The following is a 24,182-nucleotide window of genomic DNA, read 5'->3' as shown; positions in this document are numbered from 1 at the left end:
AAGTAAACCCATTTCCCAGTGGCTGTTCACAAACTAAAATGACCAAAAACAAAACAAAAGTGTTAAACCATACAAATGTGATGGCAAAGCAATTCAGTGAGCAGTAATCGATGCATAACAAAACATCATGCACTTTTTTTTTTGGTTTGTTTGTTTTTAAGAAAGCACAACATTATGACACCAGCTATGGCATCTGAAAAAATGAGCAAATCACAAATATGTTGTTTTTACAGTGTATCCTGGGCAGATCAATTTAAGAGTGAAAAAAAAAACACTGAAATCTCTACATCAACCTGAGGAGTTTACAATAGAAGATAAAGATGTGAAAAACATGATAATATTTGTGTGAGACGGTCAGACGGCTTTCGAAGGAAACAGAAAAACTCTGTCAGAGTAATAGACGAAAGCTAACGGGTATTCACGAAAAATATAAAACCTTTCGATATCATTTATTTCAATGCGTCATATACGTTTAGATTGTTCTCTATGGTAACTACATTTTGCCATTTATTTTTATTTCAATGCGTCAAACATGTACACGTTTATTCAAAATCACTGAGATCAGCAGCATCAAATCGTAGCTATCAAAAGAGAAGAAGGCCTAAATCTAGCATGATCCGAGTGCAAAAAATAAAATAGGGGTATAGGAAAGAAAAAAAAAACATCAACCAGCTGTATAAAGAATAAAAACTTAAACACCAAGAAACATTCACTCCGAGCAAAACTTTAAATATCATACTAATTACTGCATAACCAAACGACAGAACACATTTACACCTGCCACCAGGATAAACTCGGTTAGTTTTGTCTTGTAAATGTTTAAACAAGTAATCCAAGGTCATTTAGGAAAAACATCATACTCGCAGCCCGGTTAATAGTTAATGTCTTCATCAGCTTTCTGAAACAGCTTTCAAATACTATTTTATCAAGTTACAGGGCTATAACATAAAATGATAGCTATGCAATTTGTGTTTTGAATCCAGTTAAGTGTTTTGCTGAATGCCCATCACCTCCGCAGTGCAATGTGTTTCTGAACAGGATCTAGGTTCACATTACATGGGGGTGTGGCACTGAAACAAATCTCAAAAGAGGGCAATTTAGGAAGGGAACTAAAGAGCTGAGAGCATGTTGGCTTTTCAGCAGTCTTGACCACACACGAAGCAGCCAATCTTCAGAATGTTGTGTGTAATGTATCAACTGACAATCATCACAACTTTAAAAAAAAATCGGAATACAGTTCTATACTAATTTCTTGGCCTCAAAGAAGCTCTTCAGATGTCTCATTTGCCAAAACCCGATGGCCACCAGGATCAGCGTCTGGACGATAGACCACCACAGCACCCTCTGATTGGTGCTCTCGCTGGTCTGTCTGAAGCGCTCCTCACGATACTGGAAGGACAAGCAGATTCAGATCAGGATCATTCTTGTGCACATATGACAGAAATGCCTCGTTCTATCACTAGTTCTGTATGGAGCACTCACCCTCTGATAGTTCTGCTCTTTCTGGATCTGATCCACCTGCTCCATCAGCTGGCGCACCCTCAGCTGCAGCTCCGTCAGCTTGTCTTTGGCTGCGATTTCTGCATAGTTGTTTGTATGCTCACCAACTTGGATGTCCAGGTGAACACGCTGCATCAAAAAATTCAAAAGCAAAAGCTGTCTGAATAGGCAGCCACTGAACATTAGATGGTGCTCTCTACATCATAACAAAGAAAAAAAAGTATATATTTCTAATTGTGTGTGTGTGGGCAAAAATGTAAGCAAAAAATAATGACCATCATACACTTTACCATGATTTACAGAAGACACCTACTTAAATGTCATTCAGTGTAAATATAATTAAATGTACCAAAAAAATCTTGTCAGGGATATTTAGAGCAAGAATCATTGAAATCCTCTATTTAATGATCACCGTGCATCCCTAAAAACTAAATTATCATCATTTTAAATCATTATCGATCTATGACAGTCTCCTTAAAACTATTAGTTTTTACCTTTTTATCAGCAAGATTTTTTTAATCATTTAAAATGTAAAAAAAAAAAAAAAAAAAAAAAATCACCTTTTCTTCTATATTTTAACAAATACAGGTCGGTACTTATGTTGGTTTATTGTTAAATAAATACGTGTTTCGATGCATGAAAAGTAACATTATTTCACCCAAATTTTGTTTTCGCAAAAACTTTTTCAAACATTAAAGTCGACACTTTCCTCGCATTTAATATGCTAACATTTACTGAATAAAAATTGAAAATAAAATCTAAATTGAAATATTTTTTTTTTTTTTTTAATCATTCAAAAAGTTTTACGGATTTACATTTATTTCCTCACAACATTTTTTCAGTTCATGTGGCTCATATCTGCATTGTGTATTCTGCAATATAGTTTGAGGAGAGCAGAAGCAGCGGTGCACAACATAAACTCACAAGCATCCCTCCAGCAAAAAGAGCAAATTTGGAGGAATTTGAGTGCAAGCAGATCTGATGCTCTCCGGGTGTGTGGGAGGTGAAGATAAACCTGCCCTCAGATCCATACTGGCGGGACAGGATCACCTGAAACCCCAAAAAAAGATAAGCAAATGAGACCGACGGAACACAAACATGCTTGACTTTTATTACTCACAAGACCTTTAATCAGACACACCTTCTCATCGGGGTCTTTCACTTCCACAAACATCCCAAGTCCTTGAGTCGCAGGCAAATACTCTTCTCTCTGCTTGTCATAGAGCTGCGTCCGGTAGTTACCTGGTTAAAACAGTTGTACAATTAAGTCATTTAATTGTTTTCATAATAATCCACTGACAAAAATACCTGACTAAACACAGTAAGTCATCATCTTAAGAGTGAGAAGTTAGAAGAAGTGTCATATTCACTTGGTGCTGTGTCACTGCTGTCAGGATATTTCAACATCAGATTCTTGTCTCATAATTCATCTCTTCATATAACTTAGCGAAAGACCAGCAGGGCGGATCACTATGGCATTACCTTCATTCAATGTTTTAAAAAGCATATTAGTGAATACTGTTGGTTTTCTCGGTGCAGTATGCATCTACACCCGTCTATTTAAATGTCATTTTGTCTAAGTTACGGTAAAAACCTGCAAAACTAGCTCATATTTAACTTATTTTTTGTTTAGTTGAACTAGCTGAAGTCAAGCTGGTTGCCAAAGAATGAACTCTAGCTGAGAAAGCTGCTAGTTAGAGCTTTGATGTGCATTAAAGTGTTGGCTTATTCTGTTTTTCCTGCTTACCTATTATCATGGTTTCGTCCGGTATTTCTTCTATGAAGCATTTCTTTTCAGTCTCGCCGATATGAAAATACAACGCAGACACAAAACTGCTGTAAATGTTTAACAACAACACCAAATAAAGTGTAAACTGCATTCTGACTGCCGCCATCGTGACACTGCCGGGGAAACGCGCACTGCGCATGCGCAGCGACTCCAATGCCACGTAACCCATCGCCGGCCACCGTCCAATCACAAGCGGGAAGCTCATTCCCAGGTTGTTCATGGTAATTGTAGTTCTATTTAGTGATGGGGATTTTGATTCAACCGAGTGAATCAAATCTTTTGCAACTTGGAAAATTATTTATTTAGTTATAAATGGTCCTGTTACACCGTTACGACAGCAAAAAATGAGTATTATAATTTTTTCATGACTGTAACAAATCCATTTTTATCGGCCTTATGGGAAAACTAAGTTGAGTGCCATTACTCGCCATAAAAATTGTGTTTTATGTCATGGTTAAAGGTTATGAATGAATTTCACTAAGGTTAATCAGTGTTTTTCATATCACTAGTGTTTGTAAGAGGCTTTTCAGTAATGCATATGAATGAATTTCACTAAGGTTTAGGGCTGCGAAACGATTAATCGTGATTAATCGATTCAAAATAAAAGTTTATGTTTACATACTACATGTGTATATTTACTATGTATGTATAAATACACACACATATATATATATATATTTAAAAAAAATATGTATTTGTATGTAAACACTTGTATATAATTTATATATAAATATAAAAGAATATATATTTACATACATTATATTATATATACTTATATTTTTCCTTAATGTATACATGTATGTGTGTATTTATATATACATATTAAATATACACATATAGTATGTGAACATAATCTTTTATTTTGAATCGATTAATCACGATTAATCGTTTTGCGGCCCTGCTAAGGTTTATCAATGTTTTTAGTTTCACTAGTGTTTGCAAGAGGTTTTATGGCCTCATAAGAGCGGGCCAGTCTCGAGGCTATAGTTTGTGACCTTTGAACAGCACCATGAAGCAGAAAATGTGGCTCTGAATTTTTTGGAGGTCTTGGGCAAACCAATGTGCATCACATGGTCCCAGAACACGACTGTTAAGATCCTGGCAGGACACAGGGATAGGTTTGCCATTTATGATGCCGTCTTTGGGGAACTGCAGAAGGTTTGCCATTTATGATGCCGTCTTTGGGGAACTGCAGAGAGGTCTGTGACGACGGGAACAGCAGACTGAACCGAGAACAGCTCTGATGAACCAGGGTCACTTCTTGTGGGTATTCATCTGTGCTGTACAAGTGTGCAGAGACAGAAGAACCAACCTCTATGCTTTTGTGACCTTTGAATGCCTCCATGATGCAGAAAATGCCCTAGCGACTGAATTTTCCAGAGCTCATGGTCAAACTGATGTTTATCATGTTGGGCCAAGGCATGATCATTAAGGTCCTGGCAAAGCTCAGTGAAAACAGCTCTCATGACAGCTCGAGTGACAGGCAAGAAATAGCCCAGACTGAAGCTGTCACGGAGAAGAAGGGGTGAATACTGTAAAAAGTTATTTTATAACAGTCATGAGCAGCCCAGATGACTTGTTTGGCATCTGCCCGTTGGCTCTAGCATGCACTGAAAGCTTTATTAGAAGCCTATAGAATGATTATACAGCTCTAACACGGCCCTTTCAGCCTATCAGTAACAAGTCCTGCTAATGCTGGGAAAACAGCAGTCCAAAACAGTGAATCTAATCAACATTTAGGCAAGAAAGAAGAAAGGGGTGATTCTTCAGTCTACCTACATGGTGATTAGTGGCCTCTGTACATATACCGATCCATTCCCTTGTGCAAAATAAACAGATAGATAGATAGATAGATAGATAGATAGATAGATAGATGAAAACAAGGCGAGTGATACACTCCAGGATTTTTTTTTTTTTTTTTACAGCTGAGGATTTTTTCTGTCTGTTTTAACACCACTACATTGTTCTGGCTGAATCTGATGCTATCAAATTAGTAATGAATGCTTGGGTACAAGATATTTAAACAGTTTCATATTTCTGTGCACAAAAGCATTTTTTGGGATGAGACTCTGAAACGTCTTGAGATAAACATATGATGATGCAAAACTATATGAATTTGTACCTGTCCTGAATCCTGACGATATTGTTGTACAAAAATATTGTTAGTTATACATTTTTATTATTCATTATTTTTGAACACTAGTGGTTTATAATATGAATACGGCATAAATTGGGTCCTAATAATTAAGGGCAACATTGGAGAAAAAATTGAATAAAGGAAAAATATTTGACTCGTAAGTTGTAACTGCTTTATTTTCTCACCAAAAGCATCATTTTACAGTCACTGCCCATTTAAATGTGAACTTCTTTCAGAAACAAGTGTAAATCAGTGCATTGCAGTTCTTACAGAGGCGCAAAAAATAGCAAAATTAACAGAGAGATGTAAGACAAACAACTCAACTCACATAAGGCTGAACTCTTGTTACCCTGCAGCAATAAAACAACTGAAAATGTGTTTTTGGTTCAATATTTTCAAAACTCCCATGGTTAAAAAACAAGGCTCAATCAGTATGCCATAGAGACTACGGCAGCAATTTAAAATATTTACATTGATTTGAACAATTTAAGAGGACACTTTTCATCAGTCTGATTTCTTGTGCAGTCCATTAAAACCCTCTTAAGTAAATCACACAGGTTATAAAAAAAAAAAATCCGTAATCCAGAGCAGAACGAAGCAATGTGTGGATGCAAAGGAAACATGGATAAAGGGTTAAAACAATAAGAAAGTAAACCACCATGAATTTAGAGAATGAAGCTAAATCAAGTGTATAAAGGGTACACACAAAAATTAAAATGTATTCCTGTAGACCGCATTGAAAATGTGTAATTTACCTCGGCAGACCCAAATCAAGACCAACATGAAGAAACGTTTCTTTGAAGCCACAAATCCCCCTCTTTAGACTCAAACCATTTTTCCTTCCAGTGGAGCAGTTCAATAATACACAGCTGTTCAAAATTCACATTGTTTTTGTTTTTTTTTCCACCTACAATCTCCAGAGTTCTTTGAAATCCTTTTGTTTAGTAGAACCTCTTGTTCCTCTCTTGACGCTTCTGAAAGACCACGGCACCAACAACGGCGCAAACCACGATTCCCAGCAGAGCGCACAGCAGAAGCAGAAACACCTTCCAGCCAGTGAGGGGCGTGCTTCGGAAATTTCCCGTCGGATCATCAATATTGTCTGTTTTGGGAGAGGAGATGTGAACATGACAAGCGACTGAATGAAAACTCCTTCTGTCTATGATTACATATCAGCCGTGTTACCTTTCGGTGACTTGAGGAGACTGACACTAGGCTCGATCTTCGTCCAGTCCTGGTTGTCCTCTTCAGGAGTGTGTTCCACCATCAGCTGGTACATCTTCATTGAGATGATGTCATGATTGTCTGCACCGAGCAAACAGTATCAGTGAGGTCTGGCAAACGGCATCAGGATCGCTGTGGACATCTAGGGGAGATTTAGAAGAAACACTTACCAGAAAGATCTCCTGTGGCCGCAGAAGCCCCAAAATAGTATCCTGTAGGGAGGCGGACGCCTCCGATATCAATGCATTCTTTCCAGTCGTTCCTGTCATCCACATCTACCATAATCTGTGCAAACAGAACATAGATGTGATTATATATATATATATATATATATATATATATATATATATATATATATATATATATAATTTATGAATTAATAAAGTTTTTTTATTATCAAAAATGAAGGTAATTAAATGAATACATAACACAGTAATAATTCAATTAATCTTATATTTATATAAGATAGATAGATAGATAGATAGATAGTATATATCTCTTATCATGAGGAACACATCATGATGGTTTCAGTGCTAAAATGAAACTTCCGGTAGTCACTGGTATAAAACAATTTACAATACTGTTTAAGTTAAAAAATTTTTTTTAAAGAAATTAAGACTTTTATTCAGTAAGGATGCATTGAATTGATCAAAAATGACAGTAAAGATATTTAGAATGGTACAAAAGTGCTATTCTTTTGAACTTTTTTTATTCATCAAAGAAAGAATCCTGATCAAACTCTATTACGGTTTCCACAAAAATATTAAGCAGCTCAACTGTTTTTAGCACTGATAATAATAATAATAATAATAATAATAATAATAATAATAAGAAGAAGAAGAAGAAGAAGAATGAATAAGAAATATTGGTAACACTTTACAATTAGAAAACACTCCAGTTAATGCATTGATTAACAATTACTAACAATGAGCAATACTTTTGTCACAGTATTTATTAATCTTTGTTAATGCTATTTAATAAAAATACTAATGTAGTTTGTTTTAGCTCAAGTCCATTATATAATATTAACAATGCAACTTTTTATTAATGTATTAGTAAATGTTAAACTTAACATTAACTAGAATTAATACATGCTTTTAAAAATATTTTGTGTTAGCTCATGTGAATTTTAAGTTTATTTTAAGTTAAGTGGGGCCTAATTGTAAAGCTTTGATTAATTCATTCACTTATCACTTAACCCAATATCAGTAGCAAGACAATCTTCATGGCGAAAACAGAATAAACAACAACAGTCATACAATAAAAATAAAAACAAGGTTAATACTAGACAAAAAAATCTATTCATACATACATTCAGGTGATACTTTTTTAAAAATACATTAGTTAGTTAACACATTTCTGAATAAAATCATAGTCTACTTACATCAAAAACAGTGCATTTAAATGTAAAGTGTTACCGAAATGTTTTTTGAGCACCAAATCATATTAGAATAATCATGTGACACTGAAGACTAGAGTAATGGTTGCTTAAAAATTCAGTTTTTCCATCATAGAAACAAAGTGCATTTAAAAATATATTAAAATAGAAAACATTTACTTTAAATGGTAAAAATATTGCAGCAAAAATTTTGTTTTTACTGTATTTTTGACACTTTCCTATATATTTGAGACTTAAAAAAAATTTTTTTACTGACTCTTTATCACTGTATTTGCAGTATCTTACCGTGAGTCTGCCTTTTGAGTATCTAATGGCCAGGTATGTGTCATGATCTCTGTTTCTGACTTCCACAGAGCAACCTCCCAATTCAGTAGACCGGCCGTCTTTCCCGTGGTCGTATGGCAGGGAGCCGTTATTCACCATCGCAGAAATATAGGGAAATGAGCGCTGGAGGACCAAAGATTAGGAATTCGATTTATTACATTGATTTTTGCCTAATTGCTGACACAAAAAAGCAATGTAAATACTAAAGGATGGCACATTCTATCCAGCTTTTCATGAACCAGCTTGTTTAAAACAGAATGATCTAAATTCATAAAAGGTCACTGCATTCTACTAAAAACAAAACAATATGCACTGAAACTTTTTTTTTTTTATCAAACAAGTAATGAATGATGAGGGTAAAAAAAAAAAAAAAAAAAATGGACCACATTATGCAGGCAGAACAAAGAAAGCATGGATTATTTGTAGTGCTTGTCACAATTGTTGAAAGAAAAGAAATAGTTGCTATATGTTGATAATTCAAAACACATAGCAAATAAAAAAGTCAAGGGATAGTTTGAATAAAAGACATTCTTCTCCACTCAAAGGATTGTTTGATCTGAATGCAAACACCTGGCAAATAATCATATTCAAACTATCCCTTTTAAATCATTTTCCGTGTGAGGATCAAGCCGATGACCAGAAGCAGAACAAACACACACACAAAAAAAAATCCAGTATTCCCCCATAAAAACTAGCGTTTTTAGAAATAGATATCTTTGTATCTAATCTCAGGTTGATCCCATAATGATAAAGCAAAGCTTTCGTTCAAATGAAGGTACAAAGACACAAATATTTTACATCTCTCAACTCACATCCGGAGCCTCATCGTTAGGGTATGTGTCTATAAACATGGCCAACCCAAGGAAGTTGGCACTACTGCCAAACACGGTGCCTGCAGAGAAAGAAGCACCCGTGAGTACGGCACACTTACATCCATTCCTTGTAGATCATTACGGAAGGTATCCACAAAAATAGCCAGGCCTACAAAATGGTCATGGTTTCCAAAGACTGGGCCTAAATAAAAGTATGACACAATCAACTGCAGGGAAGAAAGAGCTGACTTGCAGATGGATCACAGACGTGTACGTGGACTACACACACACACACATACATATATACAGACAGCATTATAACTCATTACATTTAAAGGGGTCATCAGATGCCCATTTTCCAAGTTGATATGATTCTTTAGGGTCTTAATGAAAACCTGTACCATAGTTTGATTAAAATTTCTCAGTGGTAGTGTAAAACAACACCCTTTACCCTGTCAAAAACAGCTGTTTTCAGAGCAAGCCGTTTTGTAGCATTTTCCTTTAAATGTTAATGAGCTCTGCTGACTCCGCCCCTCTCCTCTGAGCTGCTCTCTGAGGGCCTGTTTACTTTAGCCGCATTCATCGTGAAACTTGCTATGTTTATTATTACATCCAACAACACAACACCACAATCTACTGATCCACCTCAAAACGCTACTGTCAATCAAACTATAGTGGGAGGGGCCTCACATAGTGACATCACAGAGACAGGCATCTGAGATCGGCTCGATTTGAGAAAGGGGTAAAGATTTTAGCAGAATAAAAAAAACAAAAAACACTGGGTGGATTTTTATTATTATAGGATGGCTGTGCACACACACTGCCGAAACACATTTCAGTTCAAACAACTCTTAAAAGTGCGTGTAGCATCCGATGACCCCTTTAAATTCATGAAATGAACGAGAAAGAGTTCGACGGGATCTAAACCTTCAGTTTTCCTTCACAGACATACCAGGATGTAGCCTCTCTTTCGTGTACCAAATGGCAAAACCATCTCCATGGAGATTCTTCTTTCCTGATCCGTGAATTTTAAACTGCACATGCATCTCCCAATCCTTCAGATAGCAGGGCTGCAGAGAGAGAAAAAATTAACATTACTCAACTTCATTTTGCATTAATAAAGTGCATCACATTAACCGATTTTCGTATTCGAAGTCATTTGCAGATCCCATGCAGATTTTGCATCTGGTTCAAGTTGGTCACATGACTTCACCGCGTTCACATCAACTAACTGGTTTGGTAGGTTTTAGTTGAGCTTTACTCACCACTGTATTCCAGATGGACCCCTGTTTGCTCCTCTCATCCGGAGTCAGACGCACATACTGGCTGGTTACTAAAGTACTTCCCCAAAAGTCCCACTGACTTGACGGACTTGTTCCAACACCTGACATACGATACATAAAGGATCATAGAATTTTTGCTGCATTTATTTACAGTGTATTGGTAATGTGGAGTGAAGCCTATATACACGTTATTATAAGCCACGAGAACATTAGCAGATAAAAATGAGTCTCATCACATACACTGGGGTTCAAACACAATGAAAATTTATGATTCAAAAATAATTAATACACTGTAAAAAAATTATAATACTTTAAAAATGCTACAGCAAAAAAGTTAATTGTAAGATATCGTACCATCCGTAGTGATGTTTTGTCTTTATAAGCAAAAACTATGAATTACCTATAATTTACAACGAAAAAAAGCTCCTGTGTGACACATGTATGATTTTTATTATTATTATTTAAATAGTTTATTTTTGTCATCAGTAATGTACATTAGGGGTTTTGCTTTACATATGTTATTTAATTAATATTTATTACATTAATAATGTGTGTCATGTGCTACTCTGATGGTGTTTTGTGTGTATGACCAATACTCCTAAAAGTATTGACCATTTTTTATTGACAGGGCACTTATAATGAACATTATATCACTTAATAAAATATTAATAGTAGCGTAGTATTACTAGTTGTAATTTATACTAAGTTTATACTTATTTTATTTATAATTTATATAAGTTATAAAATATACAAGCTGCCTAGCATTACTGGAAGCATTGTCAGTATTATTACAAACTCAGTTTTTAAAGTAAATGTAATTAGATATTTTTTTTAACAGTGCACCTGGAAATAAACTGAAAGCATAAGGATTAAATGTATTTTTTTTTTATAATATAAAACAAATACAAAATATTTTGTATGTGAAACTTTTTGGTCCTCTTTAGGTCTTCCTCACATAATGCTGGAGAACAAGATCATCAGGTTTGGCACAAACCTGTGGAGTAAACGTGTCATTTTTGTGCGCCTGATAATGTAATAATATAATTTTTCACTGCTTTTCAGATACTTGGACCCCAGTTTATGACAATACAAATACATCAAAGCAATACAAAGTCATCAAAGTCTTAACTATGAAATATCTTTTTTCTCTCTCTCAGTTAAACACTAAACTGACAGTTTGCATGCTCTCCCTGTGAAGGTGTATTGCTTTATAACCTGCACTTTAAATGCACGTCTGTTCAAATAAAGGCTGACTAGTTTTGTTTACATTGAGGTGTCACTGTTAAGACTCTGCTTATATCACCATGTTCCTAATGAAATGCATGATCCATGACATTACAAAATAACTTAGGTGGCGTCCTAATTTACGTAGTGAACATGACCTTAAGACACTTTAGTGACCGTGTGTCTACAGGACGTCAGCGAACACTAGCAGGACAGTGTTTGCTCGCACTAGCAGGCGGCTACAGCAGCTACTCACCCTGATACGGTTTAATGAGCGAGTGCTCCCGCTTTAAGTGCTCCGCGTTCCCGTCCGTTATATCGGAATAGACGGAAGAAAACTGGAGTAGCCATAAAAGTAAGAGTAACGTTATTCTGCGACACACCGGCAGTCTGCGAGTTACGCTTGTTTGAGGGTGAAGCCATGAAGCTGGACTTCTTTCGCGTGCCATTTTTAGCGTCTTCCTTCCTCCGCGCCTTCACTTCCTGCGAGGACACGCGGGCTGTGTTTCAATACCTAGCGAGCTGCCTGCCTAGACAGCATCAGTGGGCTTTATAGGCAGCATATTTGGGCATTATAGCCTTTACGAAAATTAACCATGGTTTAATTACAAATAATAGTAAAAAAAAGCGTGGTTGTTGTAGTTTAACTATGGTATTTGTAGTAAAACTGGTAAACAATCCGCCAAAACCAATGTTTACTACGCTTTTATTATATTTTTATGTGGTATTTGTAGATATATATATATATTTATATATATATATATTGAATAATATTATATATATATAAATATATTTTTTATGTTAATTTATGTTGAATAATAAAATGTCAAACATACACATTCATGGGAGACATTTTAAATGATTTTGTAATGTCGCTTTTTGTTGAAAATGTCATAAATTATCAGAACTAAATAAGTACCTGTGTCACCTGACTATATATATATATATATAAACATTAGTGGGAGAGCATTTTCTTACTGAAAAGGCAGTTTAATTTGACAACATTACAGTCATTAACAAACATTAGAGTCATTAAAGCCAAGGCACCTATTACAACAATACTTCATTTACATGCATGTTCAACATCAGAGATCAGTGCTTGCTCAAGGAACTTGTCCTTATTCTGGCAAATGTCACAATTATACATTAGATGCACTTGAAAAAAAAGAGAAAATAATTAATATATGCCATTTTTATAACAAACATTAAAAATGCACAGCATCCTTTTGGCAAATACATCCATCATAAATAAGTTATCAGTAGGCAGGAACGCCGCAGGGTTGAGTTTTTGGTGTCTGATGTTTTTATTTTTTTGAATCATAGTGCATAGCAACACAACGAATAAAGAGCGTGGTTTATTATGTAAGCTTTTTTCCGCTGCAGTGCTCCGCGTGAACATCAGTGAGGGTTTGAGCATATTCTGAACGCCAGTCCCTCTGGAAAATCTCCTGCATCTGGCTCTGAACGGTGTTCTGGTCCTGCCCTACTGCAGAACCTGTCTGGTTCACAACAAGCCCAACCCCTGCCGTCTGGGTGAAGTAATTCTCAGACCAGTTGGAAGTCCCTGTAAAAAACAATGTAACAATCAGCCACAGCAGGATTACGAAACTGACATACGCTTTATTCCAAAACTCATATTCACAGCGATTCGATAGCAAATGTAAACATTGACTGTTTCTGTTGGCAGGGTTTTTACGATGCAGCGCCAAACCTGCCGTCAGGTTGCTGGAATATGGAAAAGCATGCAAGTGAGATCATGCTGTGAAATTAATACATGTCGAGAGGAGACAGCGAACATACCGATGTAAACAACTCGATCTGTCACCATGTACTTGGCATGGTTGACGCGTGCAAACGGGATCCTCTGCTGCTCTCGTGTTGAAGGCACCTCAAAAACTTTCTGTGAAATGAAACATTTTAAACATTAAATCACCAGGTGGATGAAAAACAATACACGTAGAAGATGTAAAGAGCTCACAGAAACATACAGCATGAATGTTGCAGCTCAGAGGGGGCATGTTGAGGACCGATAAAGACTGGAGGAAAACAAACATGGCACCAGGAGAATGATTCCAACAACTGACCAGCAGCTTCACCTCAACACCTCTCGTGCAAGCTGCTTCCCGGAGGGCCGAGTCGATGACAGGCCAAAACCTAAAGACATCAAAGTCAATCAGATTCATTGAAAACATCACAATAATCTTCCATATGCAAATGTATTGAATTTTCAAAATTACCACCTAGTGTTTTTTTAATATCACTGAAATACTTCTATATATTTTTCTATATCTATTCTATATTTTAATTATTTTTCATATTTTTGTTTTTCCTTATTTTTTACATTTTAGTTTGTAATTTTTTTGAAAATGCCTGTATAGTTTTTATTCTTTTTGATTTCCATTTTAGTTTTAGTTATCTTAGTACATGAAAACATTTTAAATCATTGAAAACATATACACACATGCACAATAATATTTCACATGCTGTTTAAACTAGTCAATAAAAATATTTTCTATTTTTAGTTTAATTTCAGTAATTTTTTTTGTCACTTTGTGACAACACACACTTGTGTTTTGTCCATTTTTAAAATGTCTATATAATTTAATTCATTTTTGATTAAGTTTTAGTTATCTTACTACATCAAAAAAAAAAGCTGCTTTGGCAACTAGCTGAAATAAAATACATTAATTTTTTTTTTTATATATTTTATTTTATTTTATTTTAGTAACTAAAATAAAGTACAAAAGTGAAAGTTGCTTTTAGTTTTAGTTAACTTTAATAACCCTGACTCAGTATCAACTGGTAAATATTACCGGATGGGCTCCGTGAACTGGGACATGGGAAGGTAGTCCATCACAGACACATAGATGAACCGCTCAGCATCAGCGATTACTGACAGGATGCTTGAGAGATCGTCAGAACGGCCATGTGATGATAAAGGAGGGGGAGAACTCTACAAGAACAAGTTAAACACTGTCATGTAAACTCACAATAAAAACGCATGTCACATTCAGAAATCAATAAAAAAGAAACAAGATGGTATAGGCCATATATTTTTTCTGCAATGAAAAAGGTGGTAATATGACAAAAAGACAACATTTCTACATTAAAGGGGTCATATGATGCGATTTCAGAATTTTCCTTTCTCTTTGGAGTGTTAAGCTCTTGGTGCATGAAGAAGATCTGTAAAGTTGCAAAGACTAAAGTCTCAAATCCAAAGAGATATTCTTTATAAAAGTTAAGACTCGTTCACGCCCCCTAAAATGGCTCATTCAAACACGCCCCCACATGTCTACGTCACTACGTGGAAATATTTGCATAACACCACCCAAATGTTCAGCAAAGAAAGGCGTGGTTTCAGTAACTGCAGTTAGTGTTGAAATAGTCATGTCAGAGAGATGCTGTGTGTATCTAGGAGAAAGCAAAAGCACTTTATTTGGCCTTCTGAAAGTAGATGCAATTAGGAATCTTTAAGATTACTTACAACAGAACAGAAACTCATTTTATGGACGACCGATTCATGAACCTAGGATAGGAGGTAATTCTGATTTTGCTACGACAATCTGGCGCTTCTGAATCAGCTACTGTAAGCATGTTTTGTTATTAGTTTAAGTATTTGCTATTGACTGTTCAAATGTGTAGTTTTGCGCATTGTGTATGTGTGTGTGTGAGAGAGAGAGAGGCGGTCACACAGTGGAGTCAGCTGTCTTAACCGTCTGTGGCTTGTGTACTGCATACACATACGAGCTTCCTCACTGTGTCTGTCACGTGACTCTGTTCCTTTTCAGGCTTGAACTGATGATAAAACTAAGGACATTATTAACTGTCTTTACATTTATTTATTTATTTTCAATTTATTTTGAAAGATGAAGCTTGTGATTATGGAAAGGGGCGTTACATTTCCGACGAGTGCTTGCGGTGTTAGGCTAATCACAATGCACTGGGTCAGTTGTCCAATCAGAACAGACTGCTCTTGTCAGAAGCAGGGACTTTTTAGAAAACAAGGTGTTTGAGAGAGGCGGGCATAGAGGACCTACAATAATGTACAGTATTTGAAAAAGAATGTGTTTTTTGAACATTAAAGCATGTCAACATATTCTGTTACACCAAATACACAAAATAATGATCTTTAAAAAAGCATCATATGACCCCTTTAAATGAAAAATAGACAGATGGAATACATGAAAATAACCCAGGACAAAAGCCAGAGAATAAGCGGAAATGTGAACAGGTTGAATAAAATTATTACAAAACATGCAGTGAAAACATATTATGAATGTGGTAAACAAAAACCAGACCAAACAAATGAAGTCAACTTGTGAGAGAAACATAACTCACAGACAAATAGACACGTGCAGGGACACCGTTGAATTTAACAGCTAATGGGTACTTAGAACTGGAGAGGGCGGAGAAACGGCCCGGCCAGAAAGGAGGTAGAGATCCATTACTCTGAGCTCCAACGTCCCAGTACACGTCAAATATCCGTGAGGCGTCCTGTGCTAGACAGCTGCAGTCTTCCACAGACACTCCAACCTCTTTCACCTATTAGAAACATTTATATCACTGCATATGCATATTTTCAAAAATTCATTATTTGGGTTAATAGCCATTTTGACATTACAGTCTAATAAATTACCCTGGATAATGAAAACAAACAAATAAAAAAAAAAATTATATATATACACAGGCACATTTACATGCATGCACACTGACCATGCATATTTGCATGTCAACAGACAACTTTCGTCCAGTCAGATTATGACACACAATGTTGCTTGGTTTAGACGTACCTGGGTAAGGGAACGCCAATCCATGTTTGCGCTCCCTAAATACATGTGTTTCTTATCCACAACCCATAGTTTGGTGTGCAAAATGCCTCCAGTGATGCTCTGCAGGTCAACTCCCCTGACCTCAGCCCCTGAGAGAAAGCACAAAGCAAGAAAGCTTAGCTAAAAGAAAAAAGCTGCATAACATCCATTCCAAACCCTTCGCCATTCTCAATGTATGCATTTTCTCGTGCTGCATGTGCAATAGGCACGCGGTTGTACCTGTTGCTACCAGTTCGTCTGTGTCTGCGATGTAAGTCTGAGGGGCATTTACAGCGATCTTCAACTTCACTCCTTTTGGTTCCAGCTGTTTCAGCCGGTCGAACACTTTTTTGCCCTATAGAAAAGATTTAAATGAAACGCCTTATAACAATCAAAATTAATATTATCCTGCAGGTAACAAATGTTCTAGAGCCTTCAGAGTGAGTAAGATGTCCACAATACAACGTACCAGCACAGACGAGGGCTCCGTAAGGCCTAAATCTGAATCTTGGAGTGTGAAATAGAAAGCACCAATGTGGACAGAGCGGTTTGCTTTGTTAAGCAGATTAATCCAAGTGTCTGAAATGCTCGGCAGGTGTGGCGAGCCGGAAGGGAAGACGAGACCCTCAGGGACACTCTCAACAAGAGTAAGTCTGATAAGGAGAGTTTAGAAACACTTTAACATCTCAAACTCGCCGTTTAATTCTTGAAAATATGAAAAGGACCGGTTTCCTCACCTACAGTCAGAGATGCATGTCTCTTGAGGCATCCAGAAACTTTCCAACCAGTGCAGCTCCAGTTGTGACATCAGGTGTGACACAGATTTAGGGACTCCATACTGCCAGACGTGCGATGCAAATCCACCCAAAAGGAGGAGGATGGTGGGCAAGAGACAGAAAAGGGAAAAGCTCCTTCCTTTTGTCTGCTAAAACAATAGAAAATCAGTGCTAATAAATTAAAACAACTAAAGACTTTCTTTTTACTCATGCAGACATCTTTCCAACAACATATACTGTATGTTTATGTCTGTTAGTAATGAAAGGACTGTCTTGTGGCTGTTTATTTTCTGTCGTGATTTGATGGCGAAACAAATACTTGTCAAAGCAACAAGTCTCAACAATTTGTATATGTATGCAAATCAAAGAGGACAAATCAGACCAGAGAAAAACATTCTGCTCTGTACATACGGCTTGGACCGCAGTATTTTACTTTCTTACTTATTAGTTTCGTCTAATAAAATTATCTAAGCAAGCGAAATGACTCAAAATATTTTTATTCTGAAAAATGTATTAAAATTGTGAAGGTTAATGCCTAAATCTAGAAAAATGCATTGGGTATGATGGGGTAAAAAAATTTTTTCTAAACAAGATTATTTCTCGTATCCCATTTTCTTGTTTTAAGCCAAAATAAATAAATAAAGTAACATTTATTTTGATCAATTTTGTCAGAAAACAAGACTTATATATCTTTTAGATATCTGTACTAGAAATCTTTTTTTTTTTTGCAGTGTGATTCCTTTTTTTAAAGTAAACGCAAGGGATTTTAAAAAAATCCATTTTATTGTCCACCAGGAGAAAATTGTATGTCTGTTCCCTTAAAACAGTAATAACACGTCTCTACTCAACAAAACAGTGCTTGATGAAGTTTACTATTTAGGATTAGAGGTGTGCTAAAATCCCTAGACCTTAGTACGAACAATAACAGTACTCTTGCTTTAGCAAACACCATTCATTTTGTACATTGCATGTTACAAAATATGGTTCACCTCACCTTGGAGGGTGTACACGTTTTGGTCTCGGCATGTTTTGTCTGAGTAGTATTGGCAGTTTTGCTTCTCTGTTGTGTTTCTTTAAAGCATATTTTACTATCTGTCTTAGTAGTTTCATCCTGACCACTAAGTATGGATCCATCATCCTTATCTGGAACACATTCCTCACATTTCACATCATTCCCTGTGACACTATTTTCTTCTGTCCAATGTGATTGGGCTACACTTCCATCATCATTATCGTCTCTCAAGGTATCTTCACAAGCTTGATCAGATCCCTCACGCTGATCAACAGAAGAGCATGAGCTCAGATCCTCTTCGACGCTATCCCGCGCCGACGTCTGCTCATCTTCTGAGATGGTCTCTCCGCTTGCGGTCTCAAATTCAGAAACCGGCTCTATGACAAGATCAGAGGCCTCGTAGACATTCCTGAGTGGGGGTCGCTTTAGTGACATATCAACCTGATCAGAGTCTTTGGTAATCTCAGGTGTTTGATCAAGAGATTGATTGATCTTCGGAGCCAAAAGAGTGGAGGCGTGACCCGAGATATCACCTTGAGAGAGAACATCAGCGAGGCTTGTGTGTAAACGAGCCGATGCAACAGGCACTGCTGTTTCTCTCCCTCCAGATCCTGACGTTTTCACCCGTCCCGCCTCTGTAGGGCCAGCTCTCTCTTTGTGGCCCTGCCGGACAGATCCATCCGTTTTCGGTGATGACTCTGCACTCTGGACGGTGACTCGCTTGCGGCCCACGGAGCTCTGAAAGGTAGGGATGCGGGACAGCGGTGCTCTCCCTGCTTTACGGTGCTCCTCTCCATCCTCCTTCCTCTCGAATGTCGCTTTCTCATTCTCTTCCTCACCAATCAAATGTTCTGCTGACCTGAAATGTACATCCTCCGGCTCCTATAGCATTAGTCGAATGCAAAAACATTATATAATGGGTGTATACACGTGTAACATATATGTAGTTTATGCATAACCTTTACACTTTGGTACAAAGAGTGTATTTAAGGTGCAAAGTCTGTAGATAGATAGTACATACATATATATTGTATTAAGGTATGTGTAAATGTAATTTGTTGTTTGTATACACACTATATTTTGGTACAAATACATATATGTTATTATCAATTATATTGTATTTAAAGGGCAAAGACTGTACACATAGATAGATAGATAGAAAATACTACAAACTGTAACCTTTTTTAAACACTAAGCCAGCAAGTTTGAGACATAAGTTAGCAAGCAGGCCATACTCACCATGACTACAGCGGAGACCTGCTCTGAACGAGGGACTGTTTTAACAATAAAAATGTGTAAACACGCTCTCTGACGAACTGTACGAGGAGATAAAGTTGTTGTGGGTCCAGTTGGGCGGCTGCAGTTGAAGAAAATGAGGTTTGTAAGGGCGATGATGTCTCTGTCTGCGACGTGGCTGCAGAACTACTGCACACAGTGCGGTATAATGAAGAAAAAGAGAGAGAGAGAGAGAGAGAGAGAGAGAGAGAGAGAGAGAGAGAGAGAGAGAGAGAGAGAGAGAGAGAGAGAGAGAGAGAACCTCGCCTACTAACACGCTATGAGTTACATTACAAACCACTTCTGACTCACAGCCTGTCCATATGTACGTACTGCTGCAAAACATAACACATAACAAATAAAGTTATGAAATGATGAGCTCATCTGTTACGCTGGAGTACATGCGTAACCTATAATCTTGTTATTTGAACCATATTGTTGGTTCTCCGTCGGGTCGTGTAGTGAAATACAGGTATAAATGATGATGACAGACAGAAATGACAGTTGACGTAACGGTTATTGATGGTGTAAAATTGAAATAACCGCCGTTTCCTGTTCTCAGTACAGCGCGGTAAAGCAATGGGCGTTTTTGGTTTTTTTTCATGATAGGTCTGCTTCCTGCATGATTGCAAACCACGCCCATGCAACAGACAAACCACGCCCACAAAGCCCGCCCACTCGATAAAGCCATCGGTTTTCGAGAGGGCGGAGCTGTCTCTGTTCCTCTTTCTACTTATTTTTTTTAAAACGTTGCTATTTTTAAAAGTCTTCTGTACTTCTAAAAATTTTAAGGTAGGAAGTGTGCGGTGGGCGTTGTCTCGCAGGAAGAGGAAGACGCCTTTGTTTACGTTTTTCTTTACCGGCATGCACCGCTAGATGTCGCCAACAGCGATGAGTTGGTTTGAGAACGCAGCGCGTAAACACGACCCGGACTTCAGTGATGAAGGAAAGGATTTATCGCATTTGTAACGTCGATTACAAGGTCTTAGTTGTAAGGTAATTCTGGATTTAATTTAGTAGTATTTAAAGCAGTTTTATATCAAAACCGGTCTGACCTGTGACCTAGCAAGTCGATTCTAGCAAGGTTAGCCACTCAGCTAGCTGCTTTAGATCAGTCTAAAGTCAGTTTAATACTGTTAGAACTAGTTTAAAAGTATTCTAATTTGTGCGGTACAGTATATCCGGTAGATGTAACGCACAACAGGTCTAACGAATAAACAAAGTCTGGCTGTCAGATCAGTTTAGTGACAAAACATGCGTTTGTTTTCGATGAGGGAGATTGTGTTATTGATATCAGTGTGCATGTTTTGAGCTGTTGTTGTTGTGTAAAGCTTGGCTGTGTTTACTTAAGCTCCATTTGATACTTTCACTTTTATTTCGCAGGTGCACATCACTGGTCGACAGATGCGGGGAATTCTGAGAAATGTTTGATCCTGGCTTCATCATATGACAGAATATTACATAGAAAATTAGACTAATGATAATCCAGGCTTGCCTGACGTTTGTTTGTCCTTTTTGTTAAAATGATTAATCTTGGCATTTTGCACCAGTTTTGATTTATTTTATTTTAAAGCTTTGGTCTATGCATTGTGTTATATAATTTGAATCTTTTTTTTTTTTATCATAATGCACATCCCAGTTCCTCCTTCCCCCATGAAACCAGCCGTGGCCCCTTCAGTAGAGCTGGGTGTCACGGTTCTTTACACTTGTCTTTACGGGGGTCTGTTTTTAGTCGTATATGTTCAGCTTTGGCTGCTGTTGCTCTACCGGCACAAGCGATGGAGTTACCAGAGTATTTTTCTTTTTCTTTGCCTGCTCTGGGCAGCGCTTCGCACAACGCTCTTCTCTTTTTATTTTCGTAATGCCCTTGCGGCAAACCTCCTGCCCGCTCCGGTCTACTGGCTCCTTTACTGCTTCCCAGTGTGCTTGCAGTTCTTCACCCTGAGTCTCTTCAACATTTACTTCACTCAGGTACGACAGCTTCTAATGAAAGATTCATAAGAGTACGTTTTCGTGTAGTTGAGAAATAACAATGTTTCATTTTGACAGGAGCTGCTCAGAGTTCGAAGCCTGTTCCGAGTTGAGCCCAGGAGAGGACTGTGAGTGGATTTCCATGTTAGTGGATACCATCTGATTATGTGTGTTAAAAGCCTTAATGTGTTTGTGTGTCACCTTTGATTTCTAGGTGGGCGGCTCGGTGGGTGTATGCCACCATGAGCGTCATCTTCCTGTGTGTCAATATAGTTTGCGCAAGCCTCGGACAGCACGGCTCTTCCGGTGGAGCTGGAGACAGTACTTGGAGGCTGGTTCTGGTTCGAGTGCTGGTTAATGACCTGCTGTTCATTCTGGAAGCTGTGTGTCTGGCCACGTCTCTGCTCCTCTTAACTCGATCCTCGCACACTAGCACCCCTTATCTACGCAGTAAGGTACATGCTTTGCAAGTGCTTAAAGAAATAGTATCCAGTCCTCTAAACCTCTGTAGTGAATGGGTGCCATCTGAATGAGAGTTCGAACAGCTGATAAAAGCGTCACAATAATCCACACCACTCCAGTGCATCAATTATCATCTTGTGAAGTGAAAAGCTGTGTGTTTCTGAGTTCGTGATCCATAAGTCCATCTCCTGTTGTCCTCTTACATCAGAATCCACCAACATATTTATTTAGAACTATTTTTTTTTTTTTGCTTGTAAATGGTGCATATTTCTCTCCTGAGTCACCGGGACACTGGGAATATTATGGGACTCGAATTTTACCAAGTACCAAAAAGGTTATTTCCAGCTATTTATGAAGTCTTCTGCTTGCAGGGGTTTTGTCGGACTGCGGTGCTGGGGGCGGGTGTCATCTTGCTCTTCTCTAGCAGGGCATGCTACAATCTTGCTGTGCTGTTTTTGTCTCAGAGTCATAAAGTCGAGGCCTTTGACTTTGACTGGTATAACATCTCTGATCAGGTGGGCAGTTGCACTACACTGGTTGCTAATGAAAAGGTGTTCCTGTCACTGGTCGGTGTGTGATGCTCGCTGTTGTTTTCAAAGGCTGACCTTCAGAGTGAGCTTGGAGACAGAGGCTACATTATCTTCGGAGCTGTTCTCTTCATTTGGGAGCTGCTTCCTACCAGCCTGCTCATTCTCATCTTCAGAGTTCGCCAGCCTCCTCAAGAAAAGGTCTGCTGATTATGCATTTTTCCATGCCTAGTGCATGTGATTTTAGTTTGTTAATACACTACCGTTCAAATGTTTTGGGTCAGTTTTTTTAAGAAATTATAATTTTTTTTAAATCAAGTTGATTATAGTAGATTATATAGTTACAAAAAATAATATTTTAAATAAATGCAGTTGTATTCATAAAATAATCCTGAATGAAATGTATTAAGGTTTTCACAAAAATATTAAGCAACAATATTGTTTTCAACATTAATAATAATAAATGTTTCTTGAGCAGCAGATCAGCATATAAGACTGATTTCTGAAGGATCATGTGACACTGAAGACTGGAGTAATGATGCTGAAAATTCAGCTTTACATCACAGGAATAAATTACATTTTAAAATATATATATTTAAATGTAGAATTTTTTAGATTTAAATATTTCACAATATTTTACTGTATTTGTGATCAAATAAATGTAGCCTTGGTGAGCATAAAGAATTTTGAATTGTAGTGTACATTTTTGCATTTAGGTCACTGACAAAAAAAATACTTGAGATGATGGAAAGAAACAATTAAGTTTTGCATCTGCCAAATGTTTAATGTATATACCCAAAAATGAGTGTTCCATCATCGAGCCGTTTGCTTTGTTTATTTCAGAACTGCAGCCCAGCGATGTGCAACACACGAGGATCACGCTCATATTTCTTTGACGACCCTCGTGGAAATGATGACGACACGGGTTCTCTCTGGAGTCACAGTAGCAGGTGTCAGGCTTTATCACAGCTCAGGTATTTAACATTAAAACAGCTTGTGGGATCAGTTATGATATAACCAAAACTCTGCACCAACAGCTGGTTTGGATCCAGTGAGACGACTCCACTCCTCTTCAACCGGACTCAGCAGAGCAACCAGCACCACTCTCTTTACTCCACTCCACAGACCTGACCGCTATGCAGAGCTGTAGAAATCTTCTCAGGCGATAGTTCAGCATTACCTCTTCCTGTTGAGTAGCTCAATAGGTTCATTTGCACTAATATTCAGCAGAAGCATCTGTACTTCTGAAGTTGCACCTTGACTTTTTAAAGCAGACCACAGTAGACTATATGCTTGTGATAAAAAAAAGGGACCAGTTAATGATTTTCTATAAGGAGTAAAGGAGTTATTACCACATTTGTCTTTTCTTCATTTGTAAGGCTATCCTTGAAATGTATTAACAGATGTTATTTTTGTGTGGAGTGTGACCTTCCATTTTAAATGGTGCATAAGAAAGCAATAATTTTGGTACTAACCGTGTGCTGATATTTGGCAATGTATTTTAATAAAAAACTAATTTAAACAGTTTGTAATTTGCTGTTTAAGAAAGCAATAATTTTGGTACTAACCGTGTGCTGATATTTGGCAAATACAAAAAATTAGAATTTAGAAACTCAATTTAGGATTAAAAAAAAAAAATCACATTTCACCATGTGGTCA

General features: G+C 37.3%; 4 protein-coding genes across 7 annotated transcripts; 1 reads left to right on the top strand and 3 right to left on the bottom strand.

The window, feature by feature from the left end:
• Window positions 1-1,219: 1,219 nt before the first annotated feature.
• LOC109095989 (transmembrane emp24 domain-containing protein 9-like) lies at window positions 1,220-3,524 on the bottom strand. Its single transcript, XM_042738579.1, has 5 exons — window positions 3,248-3,524; window positions 2,642-2,742; window positions 2,425-2,550; window positions 1,483-1,629; window positions 1,220-1,389 (listed from the first exon to the last, which is right to left on the bottom strand). Exons 1-5 carry the CDS (start codon window positions 3,507-3,509, stop codon window positions 1,240-1,242), a joined length of 786 nt encoding a protein of 261 aa, XP_042594513.1. The 5' UTR covers window positions 3,510-3,524; the 3' UTR covers window positions 1,220-1,239.
• A 2,060-nt stretch (window positions 3,525-5,584) lies between these two features.
• On the bottom strand, window positions 5,585-12,218 carry LOC109095988 (vesicular integral-membrane protein VIP36). Of its 2 annotated transcripts, none has more exons than XM_019109651.2 (8): window positions 11,949-12,218; window positions 10,451-10,569; window positions 10,138-10,255; window positions 9,305-9,387; window positions 8,335-8,496; window positions 6,821-6,935; window positions 6,612-6,731; window positions 5,585-6,528 (listed from the first exon to the last, which is right to left on the bottom strand). In XM_019109651.2, exons 1-8 carry the CDS (start codon window positions 12,139-12,141, stop codon window positions 6,368-6,370), a joined length of 1,071 nt encoding a protein of 356 aa, XP_018965196.1. In that variant the 5' UTR covers window positions 12,142-12,218; the 3' UTR covers window positions 5,585-6,367. The 2 variants fall into 2 exon arrangements, with proteins under 2 accessions (XP_018965196.1, XP_018965198.1); XM_019109653.2 differs by lacking the exon at window positions 9,305-9,387 and adding an exon at window positions 9,186-9,265.
• A 443-nt stretch (window positions 12,219-12,661) lies between these two features.
• Window positions 12,662-20,148, bottom strand: LOC109069921 (5'-3' exonuclease PLD3-like). Of its 2 annotated transcripts, none has more exons than XM_042738577.1 (12): window positions 19,876-20,148; window positions 19,528-19,645; window positions 18,271-19,170; window positions 17,238-17,422; window positions 16,970-17,153; window positions 16,741-16,855; window positions 16,483-16,610; window positions 16,031-16,234; window positions 14,506-14,645; window positions 13,681-13,846; window positions 13,493-13,592; window positions 12,662-13,256 (listed from the first exon to the last, which is right to left on the bottom strand). In XM_042738577.1, the coding sequence occupies exons 1-12, from the start codon at window positions 19,914-19,916 to the stop codon at window positions 13,051-13,053; spliced, it is 2,487 nt and encodes an 828-aa protein (XP_042594511.1). In that variant the 5' UTR covers window positions 19,917-20,148; the 3' UTR covers window positions 12,662-13,050. The 2 variants fall into 2 exon arrangements, with proteins under 2 accessions (XP_042594511.1, XP_042594510.1); XM_042738576.1 differs by having other exon boundaries at window positions 17,238-17,425; window positions 19,876-20,147.
• On the top strand, window positions 18,897-24,050 carry LOC109069924 (integral membrane protein GPR137-like). Of its 2 annotated transcripts, none has more exons than XM_042738578.1 (8): window positions 18,897-19,033; window positions 20,947-21,534; window positions 21,613-21,662; window positions 21,749-21,989; window positions 22,368-22,511; window positions 22,596-22,724; window positions 23,367-23,473; window positions 23,561-24,050. In XM_042738578.1, exons 2-8 carry the CDS (start codon window positions 21,190-21,192, stop codon window positions 23,652-23,654), a joined length of 1,110 nt encoding a protein of 369 aa, XP_042594512.1. In that variant the 5' UTR covers window positions 18,897-19,033; window positions 20,947-21,189; the 3' UTR covers window positions 23,655-24,050. The 2 variants fall into 2 exon arrangements, with proteins under 2 accessions (XP_042594512.1, XP_018942066.2); XM_019086521.2 differs by lacking the exon at window positions 18,897-19,033 and adding an exon at window positions 20,249-20,559.
• The last annotated feature ends 132 nt before the right edge of the window (window positions 24,051-24,182 follow it).

Source organism: Cyprinus carpio, chromosome B14, assembly GCF_018340385.1.
Source record: "Cyprinus carpio isolate SPL01 chromosome B14, ASM1834038v1, whole genome shotgun sequence".
Taxonomy (NCBI): Eukaryota; Metazoa; Chordata; class Actinopteri; order Cypriniformes; family Cyprinidae; genus Cyprinus; species Cyprinus carpio.
This window is presented reverse-complemented; position numbering and strand designations above follow the sequence as displayed.